At 44.3% G+C, this 17959-nt stretch overlaps 1 protein-coding gene across 3 annotated transcripts in view; it reads left to right on the top strand.

Annotated features, from left to right (window-relative positions):
* Positions 1-17959, top strand: part of LOC144674594 (uncharacterized) — a 57687-nt gene that overhangs the window by 25719 nt on the left and 14009 nt on the right. For all 3 annotated transcript variants that reach the window (XM_078535935.1, XM_078535891.1, XM_078535983.1), the window contains exons 8-13: positions 2814-3046; positions 5505-5721; positions 9194-9270; positions 11261-11343; positions 11787-11869; positions 16942-17040. In XM_078535935.1, the coding sequence (XP_078392061.1) occupies positions 2814-3046; positions 5505-5721; positions 9194-9270; positions 11261-11343; positions 11787-11869; positions 16942-17040 (792 nt within the window). The remainder of the gene's footprint in view (positions 1-2813; positions 3047-5504; positions 5722-9193; positions 9271-11260; positions 11344-11786; positions 11870-16941; positions 17041-17959) is intronic.

Genomic DNA, 17959 nt, shown 5'->3' with positions numbered 1-17959 from the left:
AAAAATCAGCTCAACCTAGGACCAGATTTTTGCTCCTGGGTCAGGTCGCAGAGACGGGAGAATTCCCAGCTCTGTGAACCCGACCTTTAAAAATGGCCACCCGCAGTTCCGATTTTCGTTCCGGGGTATTGGCGGCGGGCGAGGGCTGGATTGGAAGTCGGGCCTGCCACGAGCATAGAGGCTGCCAGCTGCGGAAGCAGGCTGGGCGGAAGGCCTGCCCTGTGCTCTGGCACTTTAAGTTGTCTAAAGAAGATTAAAACTAAACACAGCCCTCAACCCTCACCCCCCTACTCACCCACTCACACACCCCCCCCCATGCATCATCCATGCCAACCTATGCCACCTCTTGCTCCCACCCACTTCTCATGGCCCGTCATATCCCCTATGCTAACCTATGCCCCACTACCCACCAGAAAGGCCCTTTATGCCGACCACATCCTCATGGCCCTTTATAGCCCCAGTGCCAGCTCATGTCAACCCGTGCCTCCCACCCACCACCCTTCATCCTTACCTCATAATAACTCACCTAGTATCCTTGACATTTTTTTAACAGCAGGATAGTTCTTTGACAGTTCCTAGACAACCTTGTCAGTTCCTTGACAGTTCTTTGACAGTTCCTTGGCAGCTTTGACAGTTCCAATGAGTTAGTGCACTTTTTATGCACAAACATTTTTAACAATCCCGAAGGGTGCCTTACCTGTCCCAAAGATGTCCTGGGACCATGTCCAAAGGGGTGCCCTACCTCACCAAAGGGGGTAACCTGGCTATCCAAACAAATCCACCAAGTTCAGATCAGCTCTTACCTGGTCTAATCTGCATACTCCGGGTTTTACACTCCTGGCCAGCCAAAATCCCTCTTCAGTGGAGGCAGATAGTGATATAAATGGCCAGCTGCCTCCATAAATCCTGCATGCACGGACCCTGGCCTGAAGCCAGTCCCACCTCCTACAAAAATAGGAAATGCTATGTTTAGGGTCGGAACTTAGAATTTCCGGCTATTTTCAGGATTTTTGCCACGATAGAAAGCCTCTCTATTGTAGCGCAAATCTGGGCCCTAGTTTTAGGCTAATATTGGTCTCATTGCACTCATCGCTCAGGTCAGGCTAGATAATGGCAGTTCCATTCTTACAACTTTTATACTTGCATTGGCTAACAAGTAACATGAACAAAGAATAGATTTTAGATACAGATCAACTATGATTTAGCTAAATGGAGGATCATCTCAACGGACTAAATATTCTACTGCTTTCCCTATGTATATGCGCATCATACTTGCCATGGTGGATCCATTGAACTTCATTGGTCTTTGGTCCTTGGGGGTAAGGGCGTTGGCACTCAGTGCCACCTCATTCCAGTTGGCATGAATGATATGTCTGGGTGACTTGCTGGCACACACATATTTAAGTTTGTTCCAGCCCTTTGAATTTAGTCTGAATTTGATGGCTTCTGATAGACCTGTCAACCACGTTAGATTATTGATCTTTGGCCCATTTTCAGCACGTGTCTTGTTACCTTTCGATTGATTCTGCAGTCGCTGCTCCTGTTATTGTAAACCATCTAGGAAACTGTGTGCAACATGGTGTGAAGTAGAGGCTCGAGGAATAGACAGGTTCATTATGGTAATGTGCAGAAATATCTCTACATCTGACTGAAACTTCGGAGTGCAGTAATGTATTCTTATTGATTGCGAACCGGCGCGTCAATAGGCAGGTGAGCTTATTCCACATTTTCAGAGTAGCTTCGTCAGTAAAATTGAGCGTCTGCCCTTCTTGAGAGGAGGTTGACATCACTTCTTCCATGGATTTCAAAATTGGGAGTGATGTTAATAAAGACGTGGTGCGATTTACTATCACCCCTTTTCACCCAAAGGTTGGCACTCATCGGGGGCTCTCTGTCTGAAAGGGTGATAGAGGCAGAAACTCTCATTTCATTTAAAACAAAATACTTGGATATGGACTTGTAATGCTACAATTTACAGGGTTACAGACCAGGAGCTGCAAAGCGGGATTAGTTTGGATCGCTCTTGTTTTGTCTGACAGAGTCAAAATAGGTCAACTTGCCTTCGCCTGTGCTTTAGATTTGTGATGTTTTTATATTTCCAATTTACATTCCACACACAGCCAAGGTTTACCCCAGTCTGAATTTCAACGTTTTAAAAAATTCTTTCATGGGATGTAGGCGCCGCTGACAAAGCCAACTTTTGTTGCCCATCCCTAATTTGCCCTTGAGCTGAGTGGCTTGCTAGACCATTTCAGAGGGCAGTTAGGAGTCAACCATATTGCTGTGGGTCTGGAGTCACCTATAGGCCAGGCCAGGTAAGGTTTCCCTCCATAAAGGACTTTAGTGAACCAGATGGGTTTTTACAACAAGCGATGATGCTTTCCTGGCTATCATTACTGAGACTCGCTTTATATTCCAGATTTTATTAATGGAATTCAAATTCCACCAGCTGCCATGGCGGGATTTGAACCCATGTCCCTAGAGCATTAACCTGGACCTCTGGATTACTAGTCCAGTGACATTATCACTGTGCCACCCTTTTCCCTAGTCAAAAGGTTTTAGTTATAGTAGATTATCCAGCTGATTTCTCATTAGCCTATTCCCGACTAACTCATTAAATTGGCAAGACGTACAACAAAGTCCAAATATGGCGGTGATAGTGAAATTCAGCCAAGCTTCGAAACTCCCATCCGGTGGAAAGCAAATGGGTATTTTAGCACCTTCTGGGTCCCATCAATGATGAGAAGGAGTTGCTGTTAACTTATTGTCATTTCCTAAAAGCAGACACAAACATGAATTTCTCTTTGCGACAGATAAATGAAAGCCTCTTATTGGAAATAACCAGCCTGAAGCAAAGCTTGCAGGCTTCAGAACAGAAAATCCTGAGTCTGCAGAGCGAAAAGACAATGTTAGCCTCTCGCATGAAGACCCTAGAATGTGAACGGCAGCAAATATTCAATCAAAAAGAACTTTTGCTGAAAACATTGAAAAGATTGAAACATCGCAAACACGATGGTTCTTTGTTACAAATTAATCCTGATAACAGGTAATTTTGCTTCCATTGATTTGTGAGTGGGCAACAAGGAGGCGTAGACTCCAGGAGACTTAGGGTTTTCACTGAAGATTGAAGGGGAATGCTAGAAGACATTTTTTTCACACAGAGGCTTCTTAGAAAGAGGAATTTTTTAACACAAATGGCTACTGAACATTGTTTAAAAGGGAATTGGCTGAAACAGAAGAATATATGAGGATACAGGGAAATGGGTTTTGAGTAGATAACGCTGGCACAGGTACAATGGGGCAAATGGCCTCTTACTGTTCTGCCATTTCTGTGAGACACTTATTCAATTTTATCTTATGAAAATAAATATATTTTGAAACCTCTGATTTCTATCCTGAAAATGATTGGGTGATGGTGCAATAGAAGTTAAAACTCATATCGTTTAAGGAAATAGGGATTTAAAGGTAACATTTCTCAGTGTTCTTGTCATACAATTTGCTCTGCTTCATGCTGCACTGCCACAAAAGAAACAAATCCAAAATCAGCAGGAGATAGGTGTGCTGGGAGCAGTCTCTAAATGCTAGACAATAATCCCCTGCATTGGAAAGATCCACAGACTCCTGTCAGTGTAGTTCTTAACCCTCCAAAGTTCATAGTGTACAAATCCAGGTTCTGATTGGCTAATACTGACTGTTTATTTGTTCTCGTGATGGGGGCGACATTAGCAAGGTTACATTTATTGCTGGTGCCCAATTAGTGATAAGGAATGATAACTTCATGAATACTACAAATGAGTAGGTATTGCAGGCACTTCAGAGCACTTCATGGGCTGCTTTACCCTCCATCTTCACCTAGGGTGAAATTTGGGCACACATGGTATGGCCAGGGGATCCTCTCTAGGTCTAACGCTTGCTAACATTTCCATTGGTTACCACGAGAAACATGTTTTTGATGGAATGAGCCCTAATCTCCTACCTCATGCATATTTACAATATGTAGATGATACATTCGCGATCTTACACACCTTAATACGCTCCATCCCGTGTTCCAATTTACTTTTGAGATGAAGCAGTTTTTAACGTGCGACTTATCTTCAGTGTACTAGTTGAGAAATCCGCTAATGGGGTCTCCACTACTGTCTACCACAAGCCTGCCTTTACCAGTCAATATACACATTGGGATTCGCATAGCTCCAAGTGCCATAAGATCGGCCTTATCTGCAATCTTGTAGATATGGCCCGAGCCATTTGCTCACCTTGCAAACTTGATGCAGAAGCAGAGGGCATCAAAGCTATCCTGCGGGGCAGTGGCTAATCTGATCAGATCATTGTTCACTGTGTATTGCGCAAACTCACAAAGGTGCCAAAGGCCGCCACATTTGGACCTGAAAAGTTCCTGCTCTACCGCAAATTATTCTGGAGAGGCAAAGTATTTCAAAAATTCGAACAACAGATTAAGCAAGCTGTTTCACATTGCTACTATGCAGTGGCTACGCGAGTGGTATTTTCCACCAACAGGATGCAGCCATTGGTCCAAAAAGATGTTCTGTCTACTCCACTATTGAGCAACATGATGTATGAAGTTCAGTGCTAGTGCAATGCAGGTATGTAGGCCGTACACCCCAGAGATGGGCTGATCAAATTAAACAGCATATTCCTTCCGTTGTTTATAATAGGCACAGTACAGACTGTACTGAACCAGCCCGCAATTGCAAAACCCAAAATAAAATATCTACTGTTGGATGTGATTCCACAATTGGGCAGCACTTGCTGAATAATCCTGAGTGTGCTAATAGCTACACTAACAACCAATTTATGATAAATAGTTGAGCTGGTAACATGGCTCATTTATGCTTACTCGAAGCAACATACATTCCTATGTATGGACCTGTTCTTTACAAACAAAAGGAATATGTTCATGCTATGGGCCTCTTTTGAATTACCTAGAAGCTCGGGGAGCCTTTGGTTCCCTATTGCTTTCTCCATAGCAACACCTTGGCCAATCAGAGCTGCCTTGTCCATCAATCAGCACCCTTTTTTCCTGTAGATTAAATTGTTGTGATCATTTGAAATTTGGCATTTTTGTGTTTGTCCTGATGAGTGCAAGATGAAAAGCTTTGACACCATGTCTCTCCTTTCAGTAATATTCTAGTAATGATTTATATCAGTTGACAATAATCAGCTTCTGTTTGAACAATATAAGACCATAAGACATAGGAGCAGAAATTAGGTCATTTGGCCCATCGAGTCTGCTCCGCCATTCAATCATGGCTGAAATATGTAGAAGATATAATTCATGTTTTGTTTGCTATAAACTCGAAAAATCTTCCAAATAACTAATATCGGAAGGGAGTGTGACCACTGCTCTCACACATCAGGAAACTGCGAGTGACTGCCCAGAAATTCCTAATACGTGAGGTTAACAGGTGAAGCTTCCTGCTCACAGTCCTTGCTGAGCCTCTAAGTATGCCTCTAGTGATAACATTTAGCATTTTAATCTATAGGATACCATCAATAAATCTTCAGGAATGTCCCTCGAAACTATGTGCGCAGTGTAAATATCTCCCAAAGGGGCTAGCGTCAGCCAAGGAGGATGAGCTGGTTGTTTACCAGGAGCAAGTGGAACGTGGTAGGGGTTACCTGACTGCCGACAGCAACTCTGTGAAGGCCACAGGAATAGAGCTACACAGGACAGACGTAGAAGACAACGAGCAATCAAAGGTAAGTGGAGAATTATTCTGGGAGCAAAAAGGCTGCACCTTTAAAGAGATATAGGTTATCACTGTAGCTTAGACCCTTTATCAGAACTCTAAACTGAATCGTTAAACGATTATCCTCCAGTTCCCAAATCTGCTATCTTGTCTCCACCCTAAGATCCTACAAAGATTCTGAAAGGACTTGGCTAGACTCTGAGAGGTTTTCTCCCCCTGGCTGGGGAATCTAAAGCACAGGGGCATAGTCTCAGGATAAGGGGCTGATCCTTTATGACTGAGATGAGGAGAAATTTCTTCCCTCAGGAATCATGAATCTTTGGAGTCAAAACAAGAAAGGTCGGAAATACTCAGCAGGTCAGGCAGCATCTGTGGAGTGAAACAGAGTTAATGGCCCTGTTTAATGTTGGGGAGGGTGGGTCCAAACACTGACTGCAATGTAATCTGCCCTCTTACCATTTTACGCTGGAGCCTTTACACCCTGTGATGCTGGCTCCAGCAGGGATGCAAGGACGAACAGAGTTAGGAGGCCAATTGTCGAACGTAATTCCAGCGCAGCCACGCACCCGTTTCTCGTGGTGACATGAAGACACGCCCCTTAAGGCCTGTCTTCAGTTCATTGACTTATACTGTTATCAATGGGGCCGTCAATCCCAATATTGCTCAACCTCCCCTCACCAACAGGGCTAACCCCCACCTCGTCCCCGATAGTGTTCACTCCTCTCCATCACCCCTGACAATGTCACTCCCTTCCTCAATCCACAAAGATGCTCAACCACACCCCCACCACCAGCACCCCCCAACAATGCTGACTCTTCTGACATTGCCGGACAGGAGCCAGGAGATCTGGAAGGTGAGCTGGGAGAGGGCGTGCGGCAAGGAGTGAGCGCTGTTCAGGGCAGGATGGGGTGGGGGCGGGTGAACATTGCTGGGGAGCGGGTGGTGATTATTGCAGGCGGGAAGGGGTGAACATTGCTTGGGGGGGTGTGGATGAATGTTGCTGGAGGGGTGGCGGGTGAACATTGCTGAGTGAGGGAGGTGCACATTGCTGGGGGGGTGTGGATGAATGTTGCTGGAGGGGTGGGGGTGAATATTGCTGGGGGGGGTGGTGAACATTGCTGGGGGGCGTGGATGGTGAACATTGCTGGGGGGGTTGGATGGTGAACATTGCTGGGGGGGTGGAGGGTGAACATTGCTGGGGGGATGGAGGGTGAACATTGCTGGGGGGGTGGTGGATAAATATTGCTGGGGGGGGTGGTGAACATTGCTGGGGGTACCGTTGTGTTTTGACACTCTAGCTGACTTACTTCATGTTTCGCTGGTTTTATATCTGCTATGAAAACCTTTAAGTAAATCTATATAAAAACCAGAGTAAGTATAGGGCAAACAGCCCAAGTATCCAGAGTTCTTGCCATCTGATCCCACTCTCGCTGAAATCATGAAGCAATCAGACAGGGTAAAACCAACAATCTGAAGTTTAAACCTCTTGCATATGTACCGTGGAAGTGCGCAGGACTTCCTCAGGGTCCCATGGCACAGCAAACCACTCACCATCCTGACTTGGAAATATATCGCCGTTCCTTCACTGTTACTGGGTCAAAATCCTGGAATTCCCTCCCTAACAGCAACTGTGGGTGTACCTACACCACGTGGACTGCAGCGGTTCAAGAAGGCAGCTCACCACCACCTTCTCAAGGGCAACTAGGGATGGGCAATAAATGCTGGCCCAGAACACCCGTGAATGAATTTTAAAAATCACCGACGTAAGTCGAGTCAGAGGCTAGTGGAGCCTCCACTAAACCTATTACTTTTCTATCTTTCTTCAGTTCTGATGAAAGTTCATCGACTTGAGACATTAACTCTTGCTCTCTGTCTAAAGATGCTGCCTGACCTGCTGAGTATTTCCAGCATTTTCTCTCTTTATTTCAGATTTCCAGCATCCGCAGTGTTTTGCTTTTGTATTCGTGTGAATCTTTGGAATCCTCCATCCCAGAGGATTAGGGATGCTCCAGCTTTAAATATATTTAAGGCAGGGATAGACAGATTTTTGGTCTCTCAGCGAATCAAGGGATATGGGGGGAGGGTGGGAAAGTGGAGTTGAAGCCAAAGATCAGTCATGATTGTATTGAATGGCGGAGCAGGCTCAATGGGCCATATGGTCTATTCCTGCCCTATTTCTTATATTACACTCGTACCCAAATATTAACCTGCCTTTTTACAGATGGTAACAAGACTGCCACATGTTTCCAGCATTTTCTGTTTTTGGAGGGCACTGGTTCAACAGCTGTATTGATCAAAACAATATAGCACTCAAATTATCAATATGAGAACAATACATTCTCAGTATAGCATTTAAACATTATCAGTGCAATTCATATACACTCTCAATATAGAACATTACTCATACAGTTACATGACATGAAGTACTTACAGCCATTATTCACCTTAAAAATAGCATTGAGGAATTATTTGTGCAGCACATATACATTTTCCATGCCATATATATATCCATTATCAATGCAACCTTTCTATATTATCAATACTGCATGTGTATATTATCAAGATGGTAATTTTTAACTTTAGAGGGACAAAATCGGCCACCCATTATTTAACCCGCCTGATTTTCCTTCCGACTGAAATATCTTATTGTTGCAGGAACCTATCATGCCATCCTCCTCCTTCATGCACCATGCCCTAAGAGGATGTTGGCAACTATGGACTCGAATAGGTCCATGCTTATGCTTGGCAAAGTACTGCAGTGCATGATTTGCCATTGCCTTCTGCAGTATGACTGACCAGGAAACTGCCTGCCATCAGACATATTGGAAGGATTTACAGGCTGATAATCAACCTGTTTGGCCATGTTATGAATGCACCTTATGTGGCTACCAAGTCCTGAAGTGGGACTTGAACCCAGAGCTTCTGGCTGAGAAGGTAGGGACATTACCACTGCACCCACATGACTTCCTTCCTATCATGGCAGATAACTGAAATCTAAACATTATGCATACCCATTTGAGAGGCAGAGGTATGCCAGAGCAAGACTTTTGCCCATCACTGGGGCTAATTGTTGCCCGTGTCCCAAATCCCGAGCATGCATTATTAAATATTGTAGGCGAGAGTTATCCCATGCTTATTGAACGGAGAATGAGGTGAGTTTGCCCTCTGAATTGGCGAGCCTCAGATTGGGATGGCGAGCACAACACCTACATTAGGCCAAAAAGAACAGATGTAAAAAATCGTTTAAATCTTCATCCCAAAAATGCACAACTAATTAATGAAAATCAACCTTCTGGGATTGATTACCACTATTAACTGTGTAGTTGGAGCCTTACTAAGGCTTAAAGTAGAACGTGTACCCTCTCCTAGCAGGCAATAACTGGGCCTATCGGGTGTTTTGGGTAGAATTCTAGAGCCAGAGGAAGTTACTGTGCCCACTTAATGCACTAATTATTTGCATTGACTTATTATACTTGCTGTAGACAGTCATCCCAAAGATCAATCAAGATACACAAGAAAATGCAAGAATGTGGAAAGAGTCAAGGGATTCAACTGAAGGGTAATCAGAATAAACCACCTTTTTCCTATAAAGTGATCAAGGAATATAGTCGTAAATTAGAACAGGAAGGAAGGTAATTCCATTAATGTTACAAGTCCATGGACAGGGTTTTACGGGTGACAGTGTTTCCTGCCCTGGCACTTGAAGAGTGAGCGGGGAGCTCATCCCCACTGATTCTGGCTGTCCTGCAGCCATTTAATACTCTGAGGAGCATTGATTGGCTGGAGGTGAGATTTCCTCCCCTCACTCGGTCAGAGAGCTGCCAGCCAATCCAATGGGCCGACAGTGCTGTAGTCCCAGCAGCGCCACCGGGAGCAGTGGCCACTGCTAGGATTACAAGCAGCCTCCAGATTCTAAGTCCCAAAGCCAGGGTTGGAAGTAAGTGTGGGGGTCTCACAGCGGGGATGGGAGGGGAGGCCCAGGGGAAAGGAAATGAAGGGAGGAGGGTGTCTTGATAGAAAGACCATGATGGGGGGGAGGGAGCACCCAGGGTGGGGGGGAAAATCTTTGGGGGGGGGGGCACCCAATGTGGAAGGGGACGAGTGAGGCAGGCACCCCACCCTCCCCCCAACTTACCGCCCGAGGCCCAAAAAGGGAGACTCGACAGGCCACTTAAGGGCCTCAATTGCAATGAGGACAGGTGATACCCTGTAAAATTGAGGACAGCCTTTGGGCAGGAGGGCAGTGGGAAGGCCATCCAGGGAATTTCATAGGCCTCCCCCAGCCTGCAAACTCACCGGAGTGGGGCAGTGTGGGGGGGCGTAAAATTTTGCCTCATACCTTATTATGAATTCCCTTACTGAAACTGGAAATAGTGATGGATAATTCAGGTCAAAATTTTAGAATTCTGTGATTTGTTCATTTTCAGGATTTGGGCATCACTGACCAGCAATGTTGCTCTAATGTTTTATTTGGAGTGCGCGAGTGATTTATTTAAGTGCGTGGCCTCTTTTAATTTTTTTTACTTGGCTGCACATGCATTTTAATTTAAAGGAGCCAACGTGTGTGACCTGCGTGGGAATTTTCGGGTTGCTACATATGGCCCCATATGTAGCTTAGAGGGAACATTGTTGACAAGGCTGGTATTAACTGTCCGGCCTCAGTTGTCATGGTGGACTGCCTCCTGTTCGGTAAAATTAAGTGGCCTGCTAGGCTACTCCAGAGGGCAATTAATAGTCATCCATGTTGGTGTGCGCCTGGAGTCACATATAGATCGGATTGGGTAAGTGTGGCTGGTTTCCTCCCCTAAAGCACATTAGTGATCTAGTTGGGTTTCTTTAACCATGGAGCTGTTAGATTGTTGCTACCTTGGTTAATACCAGCCTTTTTATTTTCAGTTCAAATTTTCAATCTGGTAAGCAGGGATCTGGACTCATGTCCTCAATAAATACTGCTAATCCTTCTGTTGATACTGGTCTCTAAAGTATGAGCATTGTTTGGTAGGCGGAAAGGTCATAGATTGCTGTGTTCCATGAGTGAACTGAAGTTATATTTCCATGAGGATTAGACAGTGTTTGCTTCTCCACATGGCAATGTGTAACTGTTGGTTCACCCAGTGCGTTGTAACCAGTGATCAACTCTATGAAACAAAATAAGGACACTTGGACCATGGAACTGTGGGGTTTCAGGGCGGGGTGGTGGTGTGGGGGGGTTGTTATGGGTGATCATAAGAGTGGGGTTGGGGCCGTGCTGGTGACCATAAATTTCCCCCATTGGTGGCCAACAGCCACAATGCACATGCTCACAAAAAAAAACAGAGACAAAGGCTCAGTCTCCCACACAGGGTGTCCAAGAAATAAGGGACAACAGACGTCCCTTAAGGAACCCAAGAAAAACAGTCAAAATGAGGGACAATCCCTCAAAATATGTGACAATTGGTCACCCTGATTGCAACATTGCACATTATCTGGGCTTGCACCAACCTTCTTTATTTGCAGTTTGTAACATTTTCTTGCCCAATTAATGAACTGTACTTTTTTTTTTAAAATAGATTACAACAACAAAGTGCAGACCTGAGCAAAACCCAGAACCTCATAAACCTGCAATTTGAAAAATTAATGGAGAAAATAGAAGGTATAACAATAATTACAAATAGCTTAGCTTGCTCTTTCTTTCCATTCTAAGCGCCTTATTTTAATGAATAGGAAGTACACTTCCGTTCTTCAGGAACCCACCAGTGCATCAATCCACCCTGTGGGATTTTTTTTAAAGAGGTGCAATGTATCATCCATTAACACGATTAAACTATGGGTATGTTTTTTCATTTGTTCAACTAATGGCGAGGTTTTAAGAAGTTATCCTATTTGCAATTTTAGAACATGCTGCTGTAAACTGTTTCAGTGAAAGATTTGCCTCACAAATCTCAGCCTCCAACAAAGTATCAACGTAATCCTGACACCTAAACTTCACTAATTTATATGACTGGAGGGGGTTTGGCATGTCACGATTGCTTAAGATGTTCTGTTAACAACTCTGGTCGTTTGAAAGTAAATCCTGAGCTAATTTTGCATTTTTAGGTTTTGTGAAGTTAAATCTAGACCTGGAGAATGAAAGAAACCAGGCAGTCTGCAGCCTGAAAATGCAGACTACTGAAGTAAAGGTGAGAACGTGGACTTAATACTTAAAAAAAAAAGCTTTGGGATTGTCAGTAATGGGCAAATCTTCAGCCATGTTTCCCCAAGCCCTGGAACCTCTTCTTTCAGCAACTTTGCCTTGTCTTTAAAAATAACTTCCTCAACTGTGCTTTTGCCAACTCTTGACATCCTTGCTAACCTGTTCAATATCCGCATACTTCCCCCTGCCCTGTAAAACTGTCTGAGACATCTCTCAATACACAATAGAAACGTAAGTTTGAGTCGCTGTGACAAAAGGATACCGGCACAAGGAATACTATAGAAGGCCGTAGAAGCAAATATTATTCTGAGTTCAATAAGCAATTGGATACTTCCTAAGAAGTGGAAATGCAGCTTTAATTTCAAGTGTGGACCTTTCTCCGTCCTTCATATGTTTCTGGCGAAAGATTGAATACAGAGCTATATATTGACATGAGCTACAAAGAATAGGCTTTTTGGGTTAAATGCCTTTGCCTCTCCCTGGTTCACTAGGTTGATCCCGGTTATGGAGGGATTTTCTTATGAGGAGAGGTTGAGTAGTTTGGGCCTGTACTCATTGGAGTTTAGAAGAATGAGAGGCGACCTTGTTGGAACATATAAGATTCTTAGGGGGTTTGACAGGGTAGATGTTGAGAGGTTCTTTTGCCTTGTGAGAGAGTCTAGGACCAGAAGGCATAATCTCAGAGTAAGGGGTCGCCCATTTAAGACAGAGATGAGGAATTTCTTCTTTCTGAGGGTAGTGAATTTGTGGAATTCTTTACCACAGAGGGCTGTAGAGGCTTGGTTAAGTATATTCAAGGCTGAGATAGACAGATTTTTAATCAGTAAGGGAATCAAAAGTTATGGGGAAAAGGCAGGAAACTGGAGTTGACGATTATCAGATCAACCATGATCTCATTGAATGGCGGAGCAGACTCAGTGGGCCGAATGGTCTACTTCTGCTCCTACGTTTTATGGTCTTATGGTCTAAAACCCCAAATGTGGGAGATCTTCCTTTGCTTTGCATCTAGGGAAAGCTCATCAGTTCAGAGCGCAAAGTAGAGGAAAAAGGGACAGAAACACTGGGCTTTCCACCCTTTTTGCATTCTCCTGGGATTTACAGCGTTTTCTCCTGGGATTTACAGCGTTTTCTCCTAGGATTTACAAAGCTTTCTCCTCGGAGGTTAGAGTAGATACAAATATCCGGCACCTATATAAATAACGTTGGAGAAATCTAAATTACCTATTATCCCATTTCTATACCTCAATGCCATTTGGAAAGGTGCCAATACAAAATGGTTCTCGAACCCGGTGCACCATTACCTGGCTGAGCCTACACTCATCTCTGGAGTGCTCTAGCAAATCAATCAGTTACAAGGCAACTGGGGATGGGCAAGAAATATGATCTTCCCAGCATTGCCCACATCCCAAAAATGAAGGGTGAAAAAAAAAAATCATGGTTAGAAAGTCAGTGAAACTTAAAAGAGGAGCAGGAGAATATGATGGGTGGTGAGTTGAAAGGAAAAGGCACACATTGTGGTATCTCGGTTTCTTATAGCACTAGAGGGGAGATAGAAAGAAGCCAGAGACATGAATGGGAAACATACATTGGCATGTCATTGGAGGAAGGTGCAGTGGTAGAACAGGTAAGAGAGTGAAGCAAACAAGGATGAGGATTTTGAAACCAATGTGTTGGTGTTGGGAAGGTTAATGAGGGGTCAACAAGGAGCAGGACCTAACGTTGAACAGAATGCAGGGTGGAGTTTAGGTAGGGTGTAGCACATGAGGCTAGCATGGAGAACATTGGAGATGCCAAACGCACAGAGACGAGTTTCAGCAGCAGTGGGAGTAAGGTAGATGTGTAAGTGGCCAATGGTGTGATGCTGAATGTGGCCAATCTTGATAATGAATAGAATGTATGAGTTCAGCTCAGAGGCAAACAGGACATCAAGGTTGCCGATGGTTAGACTCAGCCTGAGCCAGAAGTTGGTAGGGGTTGGAGGTGAAAACTAAAGTCCAGAGTTTTTAGCTGATCCTAAACATCATGGATTCCAACTCCGATACCTCCCATCCTCGACTTCTCTGTCTCCATTTCTGGGGATAGGCTGTTGAATAATATCTACTATACATCCACCAACTCCCATAACTACACTTATTCCTATCCCAATTGCTGTAAAGATTCCATTCTTTTCTTCCAGTTTCTCAATCTTCATCACATCTGTTTTAATGATGCCTTCTTCATTCCAGTGGTTCCGATATGTCTTTCTCCTCAACTGAGGATTCCCTTCCTCTATGGTTGACAGGGCCCTCAACTATGCCCAACCCATTTCCTGTACTTCTGCTCTCAGCCCATCCCCCTACATCCCAGAGCTAAGATAGTGGTCCCCCCGTCTTCACCTTCCACCACACCAACTTTGACACTTAATAGATTATCCTCTGCCATTTCGGCCGTTGCCACTGTGATAAACATATATTGTTATTTTAATACGCTTCCCCGTTCCCACTCTGTTCCCTCTGCCCTTGACCTTGTACACTGTTCCACTGAAACTCAACACAGGCTCAAGGAACAGGAACCACATCTTTCAAGTAGGCAACTTGACTCAACAGCCTGCCAGACTCCACATTGAATTCAATAATTTCAGACCCATTTCATTGGACAGCATCTGTTGGTAATGATTCTGCTGTCACCATTCACACCTCATCTAGATTGATTTTTGGTCCCATTATCATCTCCTTTTGCCTTGCACCATCATCCCTTTTGTCTTATAATCTCTCTTGCTTTCCACCCTATCACAGACTGTACCTTTTATTCTTCCCCCGCGCACTCCACAGCTCCTTACCGCTTTCCCTGTCTCTATACTTGCTTAAAACCTGTCACATTTGTATCCTTTTCCAGTTCTGATGAAAGGTTGTCAACCTAAAACGTTAACTTTGTTTCTCCCAATGCTGCCGGACCTGCTGAGTATTTCCATCACTTTCTGTTTTTAGTTCAGACTTCCAGCATCCACAGTGTTTTGCTTTTGTCCTGCTGTTAAGTTAGAGAAAGTATTTGTGAAGCTCTTGGGACAGAAGCTGTTATATGTTCAGCTGGAGACATTTAGGTCTGAATTTTCATAACGTTGGAAGGACTCTGCACCTTAGCCAAAATGGCACTAGAGCCCGGAATCCCAATTTAAATGTAATTTAAAGGGATTTAATTGAATGGGCTTTTATCAATGAGAGTGTTTTTTAATATTGTGAAGTCTGTAATAGACACTTAGAACTTTATTTCATTTCATCTCATCGTGGCACATGGCAGATATTGGGACAGTTAGCATGGAGGGTGTTGGTGGGGGTCATGGGTTGGCATGAGTTGGCACTAAGTTGGCATAGGGGCTAGAAAGGATAGGGGAAGAGGCTGGCATGGAGAGTACAATGGGCCATAGAGTTGTGTATAGGAGTATAGGTTGGTATGAGAGGCCATGGGTGGAGGGCATAAGAATAGTGGAGGAGGATGGAGTGTTTATTCTCCTCAGCTCTGTACAAGATTGACATCATCAAGATAATATAACTGCTTCAAAATTGCCAGATGCTTTTACAATTTAATGCTCCTAGTATAACTGACTGGAGGACAGATTACAGAATTGGATACAAAGGTAGGTGTCTCAGCATATGGCATTGTTAATCAGGCGATTGATTTTAATGTCCATAAAATCAAGAGTGCCACTAATTGGATATGCTCTGCTCCATACCCAAATTCTTAGTATATGCCTCCACTATGTAAATTTCTGTGCCAGAAGTGCTTATTTGTGACAATTACTCCCATAAGTGTCAAATCTTTCAAGATTATTTTTAAATGTTAATGTTTTTAATCAATAGTTTTCTCCCCTTCTTTCCTGAAGGGATAAACACCGCACATTGGTACAGTTTCACAGGTGCCAACTGTTCCAGTACCTCGTCCAAATGGCTGTTAATCTTGCACGGGACCTAATAATGAGAATCATTGCCCACAGTCTGTCTGTGAAACCGTCCCCTCGCAAGGTGCCAGGGAGCAGCTGGTGCTTGTGAACCTGCACCCAATCATGGCTTTCATCCCTTCAGGAGAGCAGCAGGAAAATTGGTGAGAAAGTTGACAAGGAAGGAAAAAGGGATTAAGAACAGTAACATTAAAACATAGACTAGGAAATTCCTTGGCGCCCCAGCAGTGTTTTTACTCTGGGAGTGCATCGGAAAGCATGATTACTCCTCCACATTTCAGGGGAATTAACACGGGCAGACAGGGAGCGGCTCAGAGGAACTCCCTGGGGCTGTTCTTTTAAATTTTCAACTTACGTAGGCAAAATGCTACTATCAAGCAACACCGGTGCAGAGCGTTGTGCAACAGGAGCTTATAGCTGGGATTTGAACCGTGAAAGCTGGCACAAACACTGTGGGTCGAATGCCCTCCTTCTGCAGGGTAACCATCCTATGAAATGTCAGCTCATCCAATTAGCGGTGCTCCCCATTTTCCAGACATTAAGATCGACAGCTTGAAAATTGGTAGTGTTATGAGCTGATCTCCTTACACGTGCATACTTGCAGCAAAGATTGCTGGACAGTTTCAAGATTAGGCTCCATGGTTAGTTTTTGCCTCCTTATCCCAAGTTGTGACTCCCCAATTCAGAGCAGTTAACAAGGCATGGACTGGGGATTGAACCTGGGACTCCGCTGATCTGTAACATTCAGTCACCTACTGAATCAAACAGGTCACTGGTGTATCCATTCTTGCTATTCTTCAGTAAGCATTGTCACTATAATTTGTACATGCTTTTTTTTTCTATCATTTTATTAAAATGCAAGAGATGAAAGTGTAGATTTTCCTGTTACTGCCTGCAAAATACAGGAAAATATGATGGCTAAGAGTGCGCCCTGAATGGAGGAAGAATTGGACAGGCTCCCTTACTGCTTCTTGCAAAACCTAGCCTGCTTTTCCTGTTTTGCAAGATTATCCAATGTGCCAAAGGACAAGAACAGAAAAACTCACTTACAGGTGTAACACATCTGAACATGAAGTTTGATTGCAGAAATCAGATTCTCATCGCTATTTCTTTATTGCAATTAGAACCTTGAGGTATCAAGTGAATGCAACAGAAAATTACTTCTACATCTTCTGAGCAAGAACATTCATCTCAGGCATGACAACCAGTTAAAGGTCAACCAGGTTTGAGATGCATTTGCTAGTAGTTTTTTTTTTGCTCTTTTAATCCAAGTTTTATTCTGGCACGGTAAAAAAAATCGTTGGATTAACACTGCCTCATCAAAACGTAATGCAAACAACTGTCGTATTTTCTTGGGACTTTATGCTGGATGTTTTCCTCGGGCTCAGAGTCACCAGCCAGTCACATTAGTGGCCCTCAAGTCCCCTGTGGTCCGAAATGGTCTTTTAGCTGCCTAATATTTACGTAAATAACAGCGAGACCTAGGGGTCAAACAGAGAACCCTTTCTACTGTATACCAGCTTGATGAATTATCCTGCATGCCACCGCTGCCTCTCCCTGTCTTCAGCAAGCAGACTGAATGCTCAATCTGACAGACGCTGGCATGGGTGGAAAATTGGTGCCACACTCAACTGCCCATTATAAACACCACATGACCAGGCAGTTTCTGCAACGTCCTAAAGCTGCCAGGGAAACCTGGCATGAGACAGCTGTGTGGCCAGAGGAGGCCAAGGTAACTCCATTTTTAGAAATGATTGCAAGGAACCCTGAGGCATTCCCTATCGCAATCCTGCCTCTCCCTCCTCCCAACCAGCACTAGCTCTGCAACTCTCCCAGCGCCTTACTGGGAAGACCGACCCCTTGGTTCTCAGGTGGTGTCCAGCTCCTGCTCCATTTCCCACTCCTGCCCGCTGGTCATCCCCACTGTCTTTATGCAGGAGACACATCCGAAGAATTAAGATGAGGGCCAAGTGACCAAGACCACTCCTATTCCTCCCAGCCCCACATGGAAAACGTAGGCCTCCTCTACCCCAGCCTCCCTCCTTCCATCCTGCCTCCTCTACCCCAGACCCTCCCTCCCTGTGACTTACCCTGTCGCCAGTGACTGTCTCTCTGCTGCCAGCTGACAGCCTCCTGATGTCT

Source organism: Cetorhinus maximus, chromosome 1, assembly GCF_964194155.1.
Source record: "Cetorhinus maximus chromosome 1, sCetMax3.hap1.1, whole genome shotgun sequence".
In the NCBI taxonomy this organism is placed as follows: domain Eukaryota; kingdom Metazoa; phylum Chordata; class Chondrichthyes; order Lamniformes; family Cetorhinidae; genus Cetorhinus; species Cetorhinus maximus.
The sequence above is the reverse complement of the archived record's forward strand: the minus strand, read 5'-3'. Positions and strand labels throughout refer to the sequence as shown.